The sequence below is a fragment of the Rhipicephalus microplus genome, chromosome 6 (assembly GCF_043290135.1).
Source record: "Rhipicephalus microplus isolate Deutch F79 chromosome 6, USDA_Rmic, whole genome shotgun sequence".
Classification (NCBI taxonomy): domain Eukaryota; kingdom Metazoa; phylum Arthropoda; class Arachnida; order Ixodida; family Ixodidae; genus Rhipicephalus; species Rhipicephalus microplus.
The window spans coordinates 186,508,023-186,527,435 of NC_134705.1; the positions used below are offsets into that span (position 1 = coordinate 186,508,023).

Here is a 19,413-nt window from a genome sequence, read left to right on the forward strand (position 1 = left end):
AGTCTGGCTTCGTGGAATTTTAGCCTGGAGGAGTTCTTGTTGAGCCCTAAGCAGAAAAAAATTGGAGCGAGTCTGAATGAGTTTTTTCTTTTTTTGGGGGGGGGGGGGGGGTGGCCTATGACGTCTGTTGGTAGTAGAACACTATGCGTGGTAGCGATTTGCACTTGTCTTAGCTGCACCTAACCTTTGATCCCCTCGTGTATGCAACAGGAGGGCAAGCTTCAAGAGCTGCTGTCTCGCCTGGTGGAGAAGAGCGAGGAGCTGTACTGCCTGGTTCCCGTGCGGGGTCGCCGCTTCGAGCGGCTCGAGCCCCTGTTCGAGGAGCGGGGCGTGTCCCGCTACGCGGACCTGGTGCACAGCCTGGTGCACCTCCACCTTGCCCACCAGATGCTCACCGGGGCCCAGATCAGAGCACCTGGTGAGTTAGGAAAAGAAAAATTGCACCATTTCCCGCTAAAGGGAAGCGTGTGTAGATGTGAAGCAGTGGCAGTGATCTACTGGTGTTTCCTACTGGAACATGCCAAACGCTGCTAATGGACGATGAGAGACAGACTCGTGGAGTTCACTGTTAGTTAACATTGCATGCTGCGAATTTTTATTGTTCAACAACGCACAAGAGAAATCTTCCATCCGCTCTAGTTTGAAGGTCAAGATGCAGTGCCTATATGTACGGGGTGTTCAGTGAACGGTTATAGAGCGGGAGCAGTCCGCCGTTTCAATCAAGAAACTCGCTCGCAGACGCTGTCTGCGTCAGCATTGCTAGGCGAAAGACAGAAAGGGGAAGTGATTGTGCGCTGGAGGTGTAAACACGACACACCGGATTGAACTCGGCCATAAGATGCTAAGCATCTAAAAAAAAAAGTCGCAGATTTGCTGCAAAGGCAAAGCAATGAACGCGATAGCAACAATTTAAAAGGTCACGCGCAGAATGGAAAGCAGATTTAAACTTGCCCCGCCTTTTTCGTGCACAAAATACGCACGAAACGTACTCACAGGTACGGATACACGCGAATAAGTGTCTCATTTGTTACTTTGCTGACTCTGAAAAGCGCGTGCTTTTCGCGAACGAAGACTGCAATGATAGCAGTGACCTTTGTGGGCCCGGTAACTACAACAGAATCGTTCCACGTAAAGCCCGAGGCCAGCCAAGGCGTATGATCCTTTCCTCCTTGCCACCGCGAGATAAGGGCATGCGAGGGAGCGTCACTCCCCTTCTCTAAGCTGGGCGAATTACGCGTAGGAGATTAGAGTGAGTGCCGCTGCGCGATGTGGCGACGTGCGCTCATTGCGCCACCTTTCTGGTAATGCTGAAAAGACAGCAGTGGTAAGTGGTAGATATAAATAGCTTGCTTTTTAAACGGCGAAGAACGTTCTCAGGGGTGGCTCAGTGTTTAACGCCTCACTTTCACGACGCAGAGGTCCCACAATTCCACGCACTAGAGTGCTTTTTTCTGGATTTTTTTCTTGCGTTTTTATATATATAGATACGTATACATATACGGTGCATGACGTCGACACTGGCGGCCGAATCCAGCCACAAGTCTCCATATAATTGTTATCGCAATAAAAAGTCAAGCCTGTTCCATGCTGTAAAGGCTGTTGAAACAGCGAAGCACTCTGGTGCCAACTCCTGCTGCTGCTCACCGCAAGCGACTTCTTCCTTTAGCATGTAAGAAGTCTTGCCTTTCTTTGGAAAGAATGCGGCATGCGTAAACCCCCGCTCTTGCCACCTTGGCGCAGTCTTTTTTCAGCGAGTATAGTTATTTTAGTCATCATCACGTACACCAATGGCATGTTTGTCGTTTACTAATAGCACAATTGTCAATAACTTTTGAGCAGTTTAGCGTTGAGGTCAAACATTAGTTGGGAATCGACGAACAACGTTAATCATGCACTGACAAATGTGCATTCAGCCGAATTACTACACTGGAGGCTGTGTAAAATAATTTAGGGGATCTTTTTCTGCTCGGCTTTGCATTTGAGTGACATCTTTCATTATAAATAAAATGCTTTCAAGAATAAGAAAATTAAGTTCATATTTCGGCCTTCCTCGCAAAAGTCTCGCCCCTTTATTTGGGAGGGATTGGGGGGCTCTCTTTTGTGATGAATACTTGCTTGTTACCTCGGCAGCCATGAGCAACTCTGGCTTACCGTGGTAACCTGTGAATGGCTTTGAATGGTACTGTGAATGGCCTTCAATGTGTCTCCACATGTGAGGGGCGTAAGGTGACATACATACTGATGGCAGGTTTCTCTCTTCTGCTCCTCCTCCTTTGCAGAGATGCACCCACTGGACTATGTGTACCTCAGCCTGCGCTGCAAGGTGCAGCTTCTGACGGAAGAGGGTGCCGAAGTCCAGACCATGTTGCAATACGTACACAACTCTTGTAAGTGGGCTCTCTCTCAATTTCGCGCCATTCACATCGTGATAGCAGTCAACTCTAGAAATGTCAAAGTAACCCACTAAGTGCCTCGTCATTGCGTCTGCTCTTGCTTATTGTCTCCCGAAGTTCTGTTCCCATACATCAGGTGCAACACTATGGAAGCAAGCACCAGTTATTGCAGTCGATGAATTCGCACCGAGGAATAGTTCAATTGTCTTACCACCTGTAATACAATCCTTTTTTGTTCTTAGACTGCATAATAAACGAAAATGTTTTGGGCCTTGGAATTAAACAGGCACATTGTTCTGCATCGCTTATCATCTCTGTTTTTGTATTGTTGCCTCCACAATTAGTCCTGGTAGGGCGCAGCCTGAGCCAATCACCGAGGCCACAATCACGACGATGAAATCCAAGGGCAGAGAGAGTGGGCTTATGTACTTTTCCGGCCAAACTTCTTGCATAGCTTCCACAGCGCTGCACCTGATGTGCGAAACAGAGTACAGTGAAATCTCAGTATAACGAACTTCAGGGGGCCGTGGCAATTTGTGATTTTTAAAGGTCAATGTAGTGAAAGCCCAGAAATTAACAATAAATATGTATTTCCCAGCGACCAAAACGACTTACCTTTACAATGGTAGGTCCTTGAACTTGTTTTTCAAGAGAAAAAAAACAAATGCACAAATGAACACCAAGAAATGCAGGTTTACTTTAAGAAGTCTGTGATTTTTATTATTTTTTTAACGCGTGCAGTACAAACTGTGCAGCGCGAAGGCTTCTAGCTCATCCACATTCTTGTGATGCAATTTGATTCTTTTGTCACAACAGCCTACTTTTTGCCTTCCAGTCGACGAAGAATATCCACTTTCTCGCTTGGCGAAAACTGCTTCCGCTTCTTCGTCGCAAGCAGAGATGAACTCATTTGTAATAGCAGCGCGAACGCCGACTTGCTTTGCAGACGCGATAAGTACCGTAATTACTCGAATCTAACGCGCACCTTTTTTCCGGTTAAGCGAGTTCATAAATCGCATGTGCGTTAGAATCGAGTATGAAAAAAAAATGAATACGGTCATTCTATTGCCATCGGCATTTCCAAAATGGCCGCCCCCTATGTGCGTCAGCATGGCGCGTCGGCCATTTCTGCCTATGTGTTTCCCATGTGCGGTACCTCGTACGTGTGCTGAGGAGTTCGTCATCTTGTAGTGCATTAGCATCGACGGCATGGAAGGGCCGACTCCAAAAACTCTAGTGCACCACGATGCCGCTTTTGAAAGGAAAGTCATCACGTGTGCAGAAACGGACGGAAATCGGGCCGCATCTTCGTTCGGAGTTCCCGAAACGTGCGTGCGGGACTGGCGGAAACAAAAGCAGAAGATTATCGACAGCAAAGCTTCACGCAAATGCTTCAGTGGACCACAGCAGGGTCGGTTTCCCGAAATTGAAGAGCTGCTCGGCGAGTATGTGCTTGAGCAGCGAGTGGCAAAGTGGCCCGTGACAACAGAACTGCTCTAAGTGCGGGGTATGCAATTAGCCTTAGAAAAAGGTCTAATGCGGAGCCAGTTTAAAGCGGGCAGCAGGTGCTGGCTAACTAACTTTATGAAGAGGAAAGGCTTTTCTCTTCGAAGGCGAACGGGCATATGCGAAAAGTTTTGCGGAGAAGTACGATGAAAAGCTTCACAGTTTTCAGAGGTTCGTCCTAAACTTGCGGCACAACAACGGCTACCTGCTTAGGAAAATCGGGAATGCCGATCAGACGCCTCTTTACTTCGACATGCCTGGCATCACAACCGTCGAGAAGGGGGCGAAGCAAGTTCCCGTGCTGACATCGGTCCACGGTAAAACTACAATGACGGCAATGCTCTGTTACACGTCAGATGGGCACAAGCTTCCCCCGTACCTCATATTTAAATGGAAGACGCTCCCGAAAGGAGTCCTTTTTTTGTGCGGTGTGATCGTGCGGGCCAGCGAAAAAAATGGGTGCGCGTTGCAATCGATGTCTTACTTTTTTTTTTTTTTTTTTCGCCGTGGAAATCGGGTGCGCGTTATAATCGAGGGCGCGGTAGAATCGAGTAAATACGGTAATCACTGAAAAGAGATGAACACGACTGACAAAGCCTCCTTGAGCACATGTAGAAGTGATAAAGAAAGAAAAACCCGAAGCGTCGCGGCTGTCCTTGTCTCTTCCGAAGAAAAGGAAAAGTGCTCAAAAAGAAAATTACTCTCGTTTCGTTTTCTGCTCCCTCGCTGTCTCAGGTTTTCAGCGCCCATGCTTCCTGCTCTGCAGCTCCCACTCTGCCTCGCTAACCTTGCCCTCCCATGTTGCCCTCGCCTCTGCGCTTGTAAACCTGCAGCATTGGCATTTCAATGAAAATAAAGTCGCCCTTTCGTTTTCTAAGTGCGAATGCACTTTATAAGCAACCCTGAATCCGCCGTCCGAGGTGCGCCTCCTCCTTTCCGCTAGCAACGGCGCGAGGAGCTGAGAGGAGCGTCTGTAGCAACGCCGCAGCGACGTCACACACCACGTAATTGCGCGCGCTCCGCCCTCCGCCCATGGCTGCGCACGCCCGCGCAGCCACGACTTGATCGGCAAGTCGTCATAGGTGTGGATCCATCGCAGGCATCAACCTCGACTGCGATACCTCCAACAACGAGTACAACGCAATAGAATGCGAGCATTGCACGCGTCGTTGAAGATGTCGCGCCGGTTGAAGACAGGGCAGCACAGCGAAGGGCTCGTGATGCCGAGCGCAAGCGCGCAATGCGGGCCGCGGACATAAACATCATTATAGTGCAAATTTACTCTCACATATACGCGTAAACTCGCCAAGATTTCCCGAGAGGGTCTAATGGTTCCTGGGAATCGCAATGTGATCACACGGGGGAGTTTACGTTAACTCACTGGCGAATGCCAACAGATTTTAACTTTACTCCGCCTCATAGCATCACCCCGTGCATTCGCAGTTAACCATGTTCACCCTCGGGGAAATGCTTGGGAGTTTTTTTTCTCTCTGCACCATCGCGTGTCTTCCGAAAAGCAATGCGCCCGTTCGTTTTGTCGTCCGCTTGCGTACAGCTCTGGTGGTCGCGGCGGATTTCAGAACATTAGTTTGTAGTACTGAGGCGTTCTTAATATGATGCGGAACTAAATTAACGCTCGTTATTCTGAAAAGTTGTGTATTCTGAAGTAGGTAGTAGTGAAATAATTTTACATTGAAACTGTGAGCAGTCGGCACGGGATTTTTCAAAAGTTTGTTAATCTGAAAAGTTCGTTAATGTGGGGTTCGTTCTACCGAGATTTCATTGTATAGCATCGCGCCTAAAGGGACTGCGACTTCTCGTTGCAACTTTCTGCGACTTGGCCTTGACCTTGTCCTTGCACACAGCCGAGAAGCCTCCCAAGGTACTGCGGATGTTCCGACTGACGCGTGACGGTGAGAACCAGCGGCTGGCCTCCTGCGGGGTGGACAACCATTGGCTCCTGTGGCACGCCGTACAGCCGTACAACCTGTTGGGCATTCTGGCCTCTGGGCTCGAGCCGAGGCTTCTGGTCGATCACTGGATGGGCGACCATCAGGCCAAGGTAGCTTGGTTGTGCACAATATGCATTTGTGCACGAGCAGTCCCGTGTGTTTGGCTAGACATCTCATCTGGATCACACAAAACGTTCTCATTGAAATGTAACGTCCGTCTCGCATTCATACTTCTTTCTCAAGGTCTATTCATTATATCATGGTGGCTCATCCCAGTGTTGCTAGAACGCTTTGGGGCTTTTTAGAGTGTTGCTGATATTCATGCAACTCGTTTATTGTGGTGTCAATGTGAAGTGATACAGATATACGGTTCGTCAATCATAAGTTTGAAATTTGTTTGAAGTAACTGAAAGTTCAATGATCAGTTTTGAAATGTCATGTCTAGTTACAAGAGAAATAGTTATGACATTGTTAATCTAATGTTTTTTTTTAATTATTTATTTATTTTTAAATTCGAAGCGTAGCAACCTTTTCCACTTGCGTGCAGGGTATCTGCTTGGCGGATCGCTTTGAACAAGCACGTTGGCTATGCCAGTCTGGCTCTATGGCACCCGGTCCTAAGTACATGCTGTTGTGTGAGGTAAGCATCCTTCACAGGTTTTGTGAATTCGCTTTCACTCATTACCCAACACTGTGTCGTAGTAGGCTGGGTATTGTGTAGGCTTGTGCAAATAGTGAATTTTAGGTTCGAAGCGAATAGTGATTTTGATCGAATAATTTCGTACCGAATTCGAATGGTATGTATGACATATAAAAAAAAGGAATATTTATCATGACTTAACTGACCTGCACAATAGTTCTTTTGAATCGAAATAGGGGCTGTATGCAAACGCCATTTCTCTTTTGATTCAAAAAAAGTCAAAACAACCTTGACTAATAGGTTCGATATGATGCAAGTGATGACCTGTAAGATACTTAATGTTTTAAAATTTATTATACGTGGGTCATATAAGCCGTCATAACAAGCTTAATAGAATGAAGAATTAATTTGAGCGTAACATGTTCTTTTAAAGGGGCCCTGCAATACTTCTTCAAGTAGCCATGGAGCCAGTAAATATTGCTTGTTGCCTCACAAATCTACCGCCGCAAACTTTCTAGAATCAGTCCAGTATGAGCGGAGTTTCAAACGTTTGTCGCTCGCTGCAACTGCATTCTTTTCTCGTCCAGACGAAATGGCTAGAAGCTAAGCAGGGAGGAATGGTACAGCGAAAGAAAATACGTCACATGCACCTCGTGACCTTGAGACCCCCCCCCCCCCTTTTTTTTCCCCTTCGAATACGCGGCTTTTTAGTGCGATCGCGCACATACTCGTGGACAAGTGGTGGCCCCGGTAAAGACGAGCGGCCTGCTCAAATCAATCAATGGCTGTGACCAGAGCCGTAGATTCCTTCTGGGCTGTGAAAAGTGATTTTTGAGCTTGTAGTGCCATTTGCCGAGGGAAGAAAGCAAATTTTTAGCTTTGCAATTTATTGTTAAGGGGAGACGCGGGTCGAAAAGTCGCGTTTTTTTTCCAAATTTCACCTTTTCTGTTTTTTGTTGCTTTATCATCTTTATACATTATATTTTGACATCTGAAAATATCACAGCGAAATAAGCATCAGAAGTCAGTGAAAAACGCGTCTGAGTGAGCGGCAGTGACGCGCGGCATCACGAAATTTACACAAAACGGGCTGCTGTTCGCGTGCTCGCGGGGCCGCGAAGAGAGCTGTCCGCCATATTGCGGCCGCTGGCTCGTGTAGAGTTGTCCTTACTCTCCACGATCCCGGTTCTTGAAGTCTCGTACGTTCACGAAAAATCTAAAAAAAAAGCAACAAAAACAGTCTTTTCCCGCCGTTTCAAACCGCGCGCCACTAACGCAGGGCCGCCATTGGCTGACAGCACCCGTGTTTTCTTGCCGTAGTTCGCTTCACTGTTTTCCGGAGTTATTTTTCGCTGTTTTCGTGCGATGGCAAGCCCGAAAAAGGCCGTTGCCGACCATCGGAAATACAGAAGTAAGAACAAGTTCAGAGGGAAGCGGCGGAGGACGTACAAGAAAGCCACCGCCAACGAAAATGTCCGCGACGGGCCAGCGGCCGGTAGGCCTAACATCGACCACGGCAACGTCGACCATGGCAACTGCGACGACGAGATCAACGCTGCAGTGAATTTTGTGAGTGCATCGCAGAAAAAGATCGCGTTATTCGAAAACGACGTCAGGCCGAATGCCGATCGTGCCGAAAGCGTAGTGCTGTGCGAGTTGGGTGCATTGACGGCCGTCGTCGCAGGCGCGGCATGCCCCGTTTGTCACGAGAGTAAACTCGCAGTTCGGGCACCGAATAAAAAGCGGAAAGGCCTTTCGGCGTTTCTGGAGCTACACTGCGAGAATGCGGAGTGCTCGGAGAGCATCCTTTCGTCCGCGTACTCGTCGAAGCGGGTCGCGTCAGATGGCGGCCGCGGTGCAAGCAGAAGCTACGACAGCGGGAGTTCGCGTGACGCCTTTGCCGTGAACCTGAAAGTGGTGCTTGCAGCGCGTGCCGTCGGTATCGGGCATGAGCAACTTTCACGATTTTGTGCAGTAGTTGGATTGCCAAACCCTATGCACCATAAGACCTTCCATGCTATCGGCAAAAAGATTCACAGTGCGGCAGTGAAGGCTGTCTGTGAAAACATGCAAAGGGCACGCAGCGTCACCAAAGAGGTGGCTGGTAACAGTGACGTGCCAGTCATGTTTGACGGCACATGGCAAAAAAGAGGCCACAAAAGCCACAATGGTGTGGGAACTGTAGTGTCCTTGGACACTGGTTTGTGCCTGGACTATGAAGTGCTTTCCAACTTCTGCCTGGCGTGCAGTTTGCATAACGACATGGGAGGCGATGAAGAAACATGGCAGGCGTTTCATCATCCCGTTTGTGAGAAGAATTGCGACTGTTCTTCGCATGCCATGGAGGCCGAAGCTGCAGTGCGCATTTGGCAGAGGACTGTGGACTATGAGACACCCCTGCGGTTCACCATCTTCCTAAGCGATGGAGACAGCAAGGCCTACAACGGGGTCTGTGATGCCAACGTGTACCCTGACACTCCAATTGAAAAAGAGGAGTGCACCAACCACGTGGCGAAACGTCTGGGCACCGGCCTGCGGAAGCTGCCAACGCCACTTCCACGAGGGGAGAAGCTGAAGGAGACCACCATCCAGAAGCTTCAAACTTACTTTCAGGTGGCCATTGTGAACAATCGGGGAAATGTCCACAAGATGTACACTGCCATATGGGCCTCATGTTTGCACTCGTGCTCAACAGACGGTGCTGGAAGTCACAAGTTCTGTCCTGCAGGCCCAGACTCGTGGTGCAAGCACCGACGTGCTGAGGCGCAGGGCCAGCCTGCACCGTGCCACACCCCCCTCCTGACCAAGGCCCAGGGTTTGGCAGTCCTCCCAATCTACAAGCGTCTCACAGATGCGAAGCTGCTTGCCCGGTGCCTCCACGGCAAGACACAGAACGCGGCCGAGTCCCTGAACAGCAAAATATGGCTGCTGTGTCCAAAGACCCGGTTTGCTTCCCGGACTGCTGTGGAAACAGCCACAGCCATTGCAGTCCTGTGGTTCAACCGGGGCCACGCGAGCTTTGAAAAGGTGCTGGAAGAGCTTGGGGTGCTTCCTTCGGAGGCCCTGGTTACCCTCAGCGACCGCCGAGACAGCATGCGCATGCACAAGATGAATGTGCGTCAGACCGCTGAGGCGAGGGCACACCGTCGCAGTGCAGCCAAGAGGGCCCGGGTGGAAGAGTCCTGCCGCACCAGCCGGGAAGGGAAAACCTACGGTGCTGGAGAGTTTTAGACAACTGATATTCCCTCTGGACATGTGTGTATGTGTTCAGCACAAGTTTCGTGCTACTGCGTTTTTCATTTTTGTAAATACAGACTTTCAAACTTTCAAACGCGTTTTTCTCATTTCGCAATTTTGGCCAATTTGCATTTTTTGCGGGAAGTGTTTCGGGCACTTAGAATGGTCATACGACGACGAAATTTGGCACACACATTGAGGAGAGTGCGTAGGGTGCCGATATCTACTTGAATCAGCACAACCTATCAGCTGTAAATATCTATTAATAAATTTAATGGTGGTCGAGTGGAAAAAAAAGGGTAGTTTGCTACACAGATGTTTTTTTCATAGTTTCAAAGTTGGAGCACAATTTCTAGCTAGATATCGGCACTCTATGGCTAATAGGGAGCAAAAGGAGCCATTGAACAACTCTCTGCATGAACATTTAGTATGCGCGAAAGTTCCCGGAAAACTTATCAAGTTTCACCATTACTTGAAACACAACTCCCAAACTATTGCACTTATGTAAAAACTGATTACAGATTTGGAATCAGGAGGAAAAACTGCATCAGTGGTCCAATTTCTGAAGCTCTAAGTTGAATAACAAAAAAAAAAGTGCTTTCGAGGAGCGTCTCCCCTTAATAAGGGACGTGGCAATGAAAATTATCTCTGTTATTTATGAAGCCAAAAGATTGAAATTTTGCATGCAGATGTCATTTGTTGTGCTGATATCACAACTGAAATCGGTTTTGAGCTATCTAATATAACTTTTGAGTTACAGCACTTGATAGGCTCTCATTGTCATCCCAAAATTAATTGCTAATTAGACCCAATATCGTCAAATTTTTGCATAATTTTTTTAATTGACCCAATTTTTGCATAAGGGTATTCACAAAGGTCCATCTTGTGCTGTAATGCTATTGGTTTATTTTCAATATTAAATAAACACACAAAAATTTTTTTTTGAAATGTCCTGGACATATTGTCTTACCAACAACTTTTACAAAAGCCAATTACAAAAGTCTGTATAATGTGCACACAAATATGGACAGCTTTACGGCACTCACCAATGTTTCACAATCTAAGAGCAGAAAACAAAATGGCTGTAGCCTAATTTGCTGTGAAAAGGCACAGGGATGACCGACAACAAGTGCTCAATAAATGAAAGCTGAGAAAATGGAGCTCAAAAGAAATTGGAGCTAGAAGATGATATAATGGAAGTCGGAAAGGTGGCTTTATTTTTCATCGGAGGAATGCAGCATGGATTCTATCTTGAGCTACACTCTGTCCTCTTTATGATGATGCCAATATGTTGGCACTGTGCCAAGGGAAAGCTCCAAATTTGCATTTTTTTATGCCCAATTTTCACATAGCTTTTGATGACAGCCCACCAGTAAAATGCTTGTTTCTCAACTTCTACTACTTATTTTGGTCTAAAATCGCACTATGATGTAAAACATGTTCTAAGGATTACAGAAAAAAATTAATTGAAAAACTGAACATTTTGACCAAATTTATTATTCCCATTGCCACGTCCCCCCTTAATTACAGGCCACGTCCTGCGTTACAATATTTGCCTCTCGTGTTTTCGGTAACCTCGGCAGCGTTTTAGGCAGCGTTTTCTGACTACGCTCAGTAAGTGTTGCAGGGCCTCTTTAAATTTGAAGGGAGGCTTTGCGGCAAAGCCAATGTTTCCTAGGTAAGTGTTTTCATGGTTTAGCACGCCTACATTACAGTGAAACCACTTTTACAGGCGGTGACATGCGGATTAATATGCATCTCTTCGTTCATTGCGAATACTTTGACTATTCGATGATTTTAATTCTAATTGAAGTGAATTCTAATACTCAAGTATTCGTTCGAACCTTTGAAGCATTTGAATGTTGGCACAATTGTGCCATTAGAGCTCAAGGTTGCAGGTTTGATTCCCAGCCACTTTCACTAGATATTGAACTGATGCCCCTTCTGATCGCATTTAGATGGGTTTGAAATGCACTCAAGCTTCATCATAGCAAAGTTGCGTCTTACACAAAAATAACTTCTTTATATCCGAGAATTCATTATTCCTTTGTCTATTGCAAGACTATTTTTTATTTAATTTTTCTTAAAAAATATTTCGTTGCACCTAGGTTCGTTATATCAAGGTATGGGTGTACAGCGGCACCAGTATACTACTACAGTTTACCGCTCTAAGGGAAACGCCCCCAACTTTTTTTTCGTTATGAGGGGCCTCGCCGCGGTGGTCTAGTGGCTAAGGTGGCTGCTGACCCGCAGGTCGCTGGATCGAATCCCAGCTGCGGCGGCTGCATTTCCGATGGAGGCGGAAATGATGTAGGCCCGTGTGCTCAGATTTGGGCACACGTTAAAGAACCCCAGGTGGTCGAAATTTCCGGGGCCCTCCACTACGGCGTCTCTCATAATCATATGATGGTTTTGGGACGTTAAACCCCACAAATCAATCAATCGTTACAAGGGTGTGTGAAGATCGCATTTTTTATTTCAAGCTAGTTTAAATAATCAAATGCAAATCTAATAGTTTTTCATTGTTTTTGAGCACAAATAGCACTACTGATCTTTGCAAAAAAAAAAAGAAATCACTATCCAGACATGAAAAAGAAAGTTCATCGTACAGCAAGTAATGCTCAGCAAGTCTATTACCACGAATAGTATGCAGGAATGTAACTGAAGTTAATTTGTCAATTTGTGCTTGTAATCTGGCCAAATTTAGCACAGGTGTATAATTCTATGTGCTCATTGCAAAATTTTGTTATGAATTTTAATGGTGTTCAGATATTTCTAATAGTAAATGTGAGTTGCAAAATCAAGCCGAATATTTTATGTTTCAAACATTCACACAACACTGCTCGTAATCTCGTATGCTAAACTTTGGTTTGACTTCTTTTAGGGCTCATTACTGGTTGAATTTGTATAGTTTTTAAAACCGACATCCTTTTTTTGTTCCCCCCCTTTTTTTTGCTCACAAATTGTACAGATTTTCTCTATCTCTTTTTTAATTGACAAGTGTTGTAGCACTCGGCATGATGGGCTGCTGTCGTTTTCTGCAAGCCGGCCATTGTTTCTTGAGTGCGCCTGTTTGAATGCCACTGTTTGGTCACGGAACAGGTCGCCCTGGGCCGATGTCGGGACCTGGATCTTGGTCCGTCGGGCAACACGGAGCCAGGTTCTCCCGGAAGTCACGAGAGCACCCGCGCGCTCGGTCGCTGGCAGCCACACATTCTGGGCACAGTCACGTGGCACAGTGAGTGAACAGTCGCCGCTTGTTCGCTTGCTTGGAATTGTGCTTGCTGTTTGACTTTCAAAAAGTGAATACCGCGACACCGAGTGTACGTGTTTATTGTCTGTCGCATGCCGCAGCTATAGTCTGTTAAAACCTGAGAATAAATACAAGCTCCTCGTGCAAACAGCTTGCGTTTCGAAGTAATGATGTAAATATTACACATACAGTAAAATCTTGTTTATCCAGATCTCATTAACTCGGTTCGGTTAACTCAGACACTCGGCGCGGTTCCGGCAAAACTGTGTATATTTCAGTTTTGTCAAATGCTCGTTGATTTGAAGGGTTTTAGATGCGCTCCGGTTAACTCGGACGACTCCAAAGATGGCTGTCGGGGTTCCATGCTTTGAGTAACTGATTCTGGTTACTGAAAGCATGGAGTCCCGGCTTCATTGTCGGTTACTGCTGTTGTCCGGTTTCGGTTTGAACTGCTGTTTGTTTGGTGTCGGTTTCTCCAAAACTTCGGTTTTGGAGAAACCGAACGAACAGCAGCAGAATATGATCATGTATATGATAGTGAATGAGGGGGGAAGTGGCTAGGTGGCTCTAGTCACCACCCGGCGGAAGCGCTTGGGCCGACCGTGCATCTAGTGTCTGTGAAATGTGCCGCAAATGGCACCGCATGCGCAGCCGTTGCATCCCAGTTGCCTGCAACGCCAATGCTGCTGATTTCTTTACGTTGTGACTTCGTGCATAGCGTGTGCAGCTCGGGTACATCAAAAAAGTTGACTGTTGGGCGAGTTGGCGCTTTGACATACAAACCATCGTTACGATGTCGAGCTGTGTTCATGCGCGTTGTATGATGGTGTAGCCGTTGCTGGTTTGCTGACTGATGATGACATAATATCGGAAGTGCTCGAAGAGAATCAGCATCATTGTTCCAATAATGACATTCAAGATACGACGACGCGACATCGCACCGTGCAGAAAACTGCCGAAGCCCGCGCTATCTTCGCGGAGTTCTGCATCACTTCTCGCGACAGTGAGCGTGCACACCACCACCACATAGGGTTGAAGAAGATCGTTCTAGCACTAATTCCGATGACAAGGCAGACTAAACTGGCGCAGTTTTTCATGAAATAAAGATTTGTCTGTGCCGAATACATTTTCCTTTTGTTTTGATGGTTCATTCGATAATCCGGAATTTGGTCAACTCGGAGATTTTCACCAGTCTTGTGAGATTCGGGTTAACGAGCTTTTACTTTATTGAAAAATAAAGGTTTGTCGTTCCTACCTAAAGTGTGGCCTTTGTGACTAAGCTGTTATATCATTGTAAAGGAGGTTTCATAACATTCATGAAATTACTATGGTATTAAATTTTTTTGTCTTTTTGTCTTTTTTGTCGTTTTCGACCTTCTGTTTAAAATTTCGCACTGTAATCCCGATGCATACTCGCTGGGAAGTGTTGCCTTCTTCTAGGACTTCCCAAAAGCGTTGTAAATGACTTTGCTGCTTTCTCGTGGTGAGGAACAACAGAACCGATTTCTAGCACTAGCATGTCGCACAGTTCGTAGCAACGCCTTGACATCACGTAAATGAGCAACTGCAGCTGGATAGAACATCTAAGCATATTTTCTCTGAGTGTGACAGCGATGGCTGTTAGTGGAGCTTGTATGTATTCTCGGGTAGTAACCGACTACAGGCGTGTGCAAAAATTCAAGCCTGTGTGAGCATAACCAAATCACTCGTGCTTGAATAGGCAGCAGGATCACCAGAGTTGTTCGGCACTCCTACAGAAATGGCATGTCTTGCGGTGCAGGTTCGACGGTGCCGTTGGGTCCCAGCAACAAGGCCGAGCCTCACCAGAGCCCCCTGAATTACAATGAGTACGTAGTCTACAAGCCAGCCCAGGTGTGCCTCCGCTACCTGCTGGAGTTCGAGGACTGATCAAGTGGCAAGAACAAGACACCAGAGACACCTTTTTAGAATCGGGGAGGGCGTGGGGGTGGGGAGGGGAGGGGGGGACACTTTTCACTGGGGAAACGGTTCGAAGAACCCATCTCTTCCCACGGGAACGAAAATGTTTTTTTTCTTCTCTCATCGACGTTCAGGCCATTGGGACGCATACCACTTCATTGTGCAGAAGAATGTTTAAATGCGCGCACTTTTTTTTCTTCTCTCTCTCTTCCCCCTAATATGTACAGTCCAAGGCCAATAATTAGTTGGCTTTGGCAGCAAGAGGACTGCCTCTCAATAAAATGTCAGACGTAAGAGACTCGTGTGCTTTTCTTCGACACTCGGTGCTGTAGATGTCCGAACGGGAATCAGTACCTTGGACAGGCTGGCCGACCTTTCAATAGAAGAGTCTATAGCCAACACCTCTAGAAAGATGCCTGCCACTTTTGCCAAAAACTGGCTGCCCTTCCCTTTATTTTTTTCTTTAGTCTCTATTGAAGGTGGCAGTTGGCGATCCTTGTGATGGCCACTTGTAACATCCGTGCGCTTGTGCACTCCACCGCCCCGATGCCATGCCATCCCAAAACCACTTGGCATAGGTGGTGGAGTAGCTGGCATGATCTTTCTATAGGCGACCACAACTCGAGGCAGGACGGCATGATGGCCTATAGCATAAACACTACGTGTGCGTAAACCCACGCAATAGCAGCGAACAATATGATGATACTGTTGCTTATCAAAGCAAAGCCTATTCATGCGGCAGCTTTAGTGACCAATTCTAGAGTTCCTGGCATGAGAGCGGCTACTCTGCTGAAACTGGCGTGATGCCAGTGGTATTTAATGTCAAAGACTGTGTTTTGTTGTGCAAAGCAACAGAAAGTATTTATGGAAGTCTTGCCCCAATTTTTTTGTCTTTTGGTGAGTGTGAACATTTGGTTATTCGCTTTTCATATGCAGTACCGGGACCGTTTCGTTCGCATGCATTATGTTCGAGCTTCGTAAATACTAGTTGGTCATAAGACTTTTGAGTAACAGTTTATACATTTGCAAAATGAATGATTGACCAAGTGATCTGTTGCACAATAGCCACTTTCGTCGCTCTTTGCATGGATTTGCATTGATGTGGAGTTTAGCCTTATCTTTGTCAGGAGTGCTTGTTTCAATACCGTTAGCCAGTATTATTGTGTCGCATCACAAAGATGCAAACTAGAATGCCTTGTCATTGCGTCACTGACCAATCTGTTCAAAACACGCTATGGACAAATAGGCACCTTTGAAGAAGATAGGTTCACCTATTGGAACGTCGTGCAGTTAGGCACTTTCGGTTTATACCACCTTCATAGCACTTCCAAACCACCTACACATTTGTGCAAAATATCCCCTTACACATTTGCCTTTCGCATGGTGGCACATTGCTATACTCTCCTGTTGAAAAAAACCAACCACTAGCTTGAAGTTGGGATCACCATTTGCAGAGAAAATCAAAAGGCTGAATATTGATTTGCATTTGTTGAACCTCGCAATTTTTTTCTTGTATCCACGTTGATGTATGAAAAATGCCAGGTATTGTTGCTGCACCTGAGACACGTGAATAATCTCAAAAAGTACCATCACAGCATAAATCCTGCACAACAGAGCTGTGCTGAATGATCTTGGAAGCTGCCCTTTGTTTATATGTGTACTGTGCAACGTTGATATGAAAATACTGTGCATTTCCTCGCAGAAATGCATTCTGTGCCAAACATGGCACATACCGATATTCGGCTGTATAGCATAGCGGGAAAAGGAATTGTGAAAAGTATTAATGAGTGTGAAGTTTTCAGGCTGCAAGATATGCTACAATAACTTTTCAGGGGCGAAGCTCCTTATGGCATGGCTTGTGCGTCCCCCTTGTGGGTAACCGCCCCTCGTTAATTCTTGAACTGGCCATAGAGGGTGATACTATAGGCTGAAAAATGCAAATGGTACAACTTTAGAGGGCGTCACTTTTAGAAAAGAAGGATTGACGTCACACGTACGGAAGGAAAGAGGGACGATCGCCCGACTATGATCGCATGTTCTTTGGCGGTGCTGTACGCCAGGGGGCACTCTGTTGTACTGTAAAAGCGTCGTTTTGGCACGTGCTCATTCAGAGGATGGACAAGGCTGCTGAGCGGCGGCAGCTCGCACTCTGAGAAGGGACCCCTACGTACGGGCGTGCAAGGCAGAAGCGCGCCGCCAAGCTGCGCGTTGGCACCGCAAGGATCCTGCAGTACGGCAACGGGAAGCCTAAGCGGCGCGGCAGCGGCGTGTGGACCCAGCTTCGCCTCACTCTCCATCATTCACCCTGTGGATATGCTGTCATTTTTTCATGCTTCTGCTACGAAAAAAAAGGTTGCTAGGACAAAGCGTAATCACTGTTGTTCGCATGCCTAACTTTGTAATTGCACTGTAAAATTAATTTCATGTCTGGTTTTCATAATGCTTCAGAGATGGCAGCACTTGTTATATTGAGAGCGCATAACCATGGGAATTACTTACGTTATGTCGCATTCTCAACCGAGTTTACTAAAATATGGTATTCGGAATATGCTAAATATGGCTCGCCATGCTGTAGGAAGTTAGCTATTTGTTTTGGTGTCTTGATTGGGCCCTGGGTGCTGTCGTGATTTCAGGAGAAATTCGGTTTCGGGCTGGATTTTTAAAGTATTGGTGCAAGATAGAAATAAAGGCATCCCGAAATGGTTTTTTGAAGTTTTGTCAGCATTTAGGATAGAGCATCATCAAACCATTCACACCACAAATTTAGTGACACGCCGTGTATCAAGGTCACTACTGACAATTATATCCTCCTCACCTCTGCCTGGCCTCCTTAACTCGTGAGGCACGCTCGCAATCGCAGAGCTTTCATGAGCACGCTCGACAACTTGAGATTTTAGCAGTCCAGACCTCCGAAATTGCGTGCCGGCAGGTTGCATGCAATCTCGGAGGCCATCACACAGTGCGCCCAGCAGCAGGCACGCTGTCGACAGGTGCCTCCACCCACCGGCCGATCTTCGGTGCATTCTACAGCCCGTGACAGCCAATCAGATCGGCAGCCACGGTGACGTTAAGTGGCTCTGTTGATGGCCGATTGAAAACGCATTTGGCCAAGTTACAGTGATCTGCTTCAATCTTCAGCGATTCGCAGCTTTAAAGCATTGTATTAAATTACACAATTTACCCAGAGAGCTCAAATCGGTCTCTGAATGACCCTTAGGACTTGGTATACCGGCCTAATGCATTTTTACAAAATTGCCAAAACCGTTTCAGGGTCTCTTTAAGCCACATTCAGATCAGTCTAATATGATTCTTGGGTCTGACCACTCGGCTTTCAATCCAATCCAAATTGTCCAGCAACTGTTATATATCGGTTGTTGTTGGTGAAAAATGCATGTTGGCAAAAACGCTGGTCATTCGAAATGCATATGCCATATAAATTAAATCCCAGTATTTGCCACTGATCTACCACAAATAAAGACTGGAACACATGAGCAGCAAAGAGCAATTAAGATTTCTGGACAGACATTACCAGTAATTGAAAAAGACTTTAATACAGTGATAAGCACCAAGCTGTAGGTTTCACGATTAGCCTCTGATTAACCATCTGTACAGAATGCTTGGGCCCTGAATTCATTAGCTTTTCCGCTGGGGCTATGCCAATGACAGTGCCAAGAGTGAGGTCAAGTGATCGTGGCTACAAAGTTCCATCTTTTTGCAACATTTAAGAACATGCTGTGATAAGATCAGTCTTTTATTTTCCCCACAATTTTAAGCAAAATAAGTGAGTGCTGGGAAATGTTTTATTCTTTTTCAATCTCTGAAGCCTTTTATGTAGCAGCACTTAAAGGCCCGAAAGTTGGTTCATTCTTTTCATCATGATGTTGTACCGCACACTGATTGTCAACTTGTAGCATTATGGATGGTGTCACTCTTCCTCATAGTCACCTTCATCATATAGGAAAGAACACAATTTTGCTGATGCCACCAAAGAAAGGTAAAAGTCGTGTGCATGTATCATTAAATGCCTCTTTGTGTAAATAACTACGTGGTATTTGCTTGAAGATTTTATTTAGAACTACATGACTCGTGGCCTATCGCCGATAGTTGGTCATACATTAGCAGTGATGAGACGAATTCAAACCACCCTCCCAAAAATATTACTTTGTGCGCATTTCTATACAAACATACATGAAAATACATAAAGGGGTTCGTACTCCCATCATGTGGCTTGAAATAAATTTCTGACTACACATCTGTAGTGCGAGCCAATGTATGCGAGCATCTGCTTGCACATTGTGATGAATCTTAGCCCACAAAATAAATTTATCCAGAATTTGTAGGAATAGATGCTGTCAACTAATATTTTGAATGCTGCATTGTATTCCTTGGCTAATATTCCAGAGATTTATGAAATCGGTCCTATCATAATTTGTATTGTTTGTGCGTGTCCAAAACTATATAGCTTCCTACAACGCACGAGAAACGTATGTAGCC

General features: G+C 46.1%; 1 protein-coding gene across 5 annotated transcripts in view; it reads left to right on the plus strand.

Annotated features, from left to right (window-relative positions):
* The window catches only part of LOC119167007 (poly [ADP-ribose] polymerase tankyrase), a 100,785-nt gene extending 85,572 nt beyond the window's left edge, over positions 1-15,213 (plus strand). For all 5 annotated transcript variants that reach the window (XM_075867243.1, XM_037418413.2, XM_037418414.2 and 2 more), the window contains exons 44-49: positions 211-418; positions 2,280-2,387; positions 5,765-5,961; positions 6,399-6,491; positions 12,831-12,966; positions 14,762-15,213. In XM_075867243.1, coding sequence (XP_075723358.1) covers positions 211-418; positions 2,280-2,387; positions 5,765-5,961; positions 6,399-6,491; positions 12,831-12,966; positions 14,762-14,889 — 870 coding nt within the window. In that variant the 3' untranslated portion in view covers positions 14,890-15,213. The remainder of the gene's footprint in view (positions 1-210; positions 419-2,279; positions 2,388-5,764; positions 5,962-6,398; positions 6,492-12,830; positions 12,967-14,761) is intronic.
* The last annotated feature ends 4,200 nt before the right edge of the window (positions 15,214-19,413 follow it).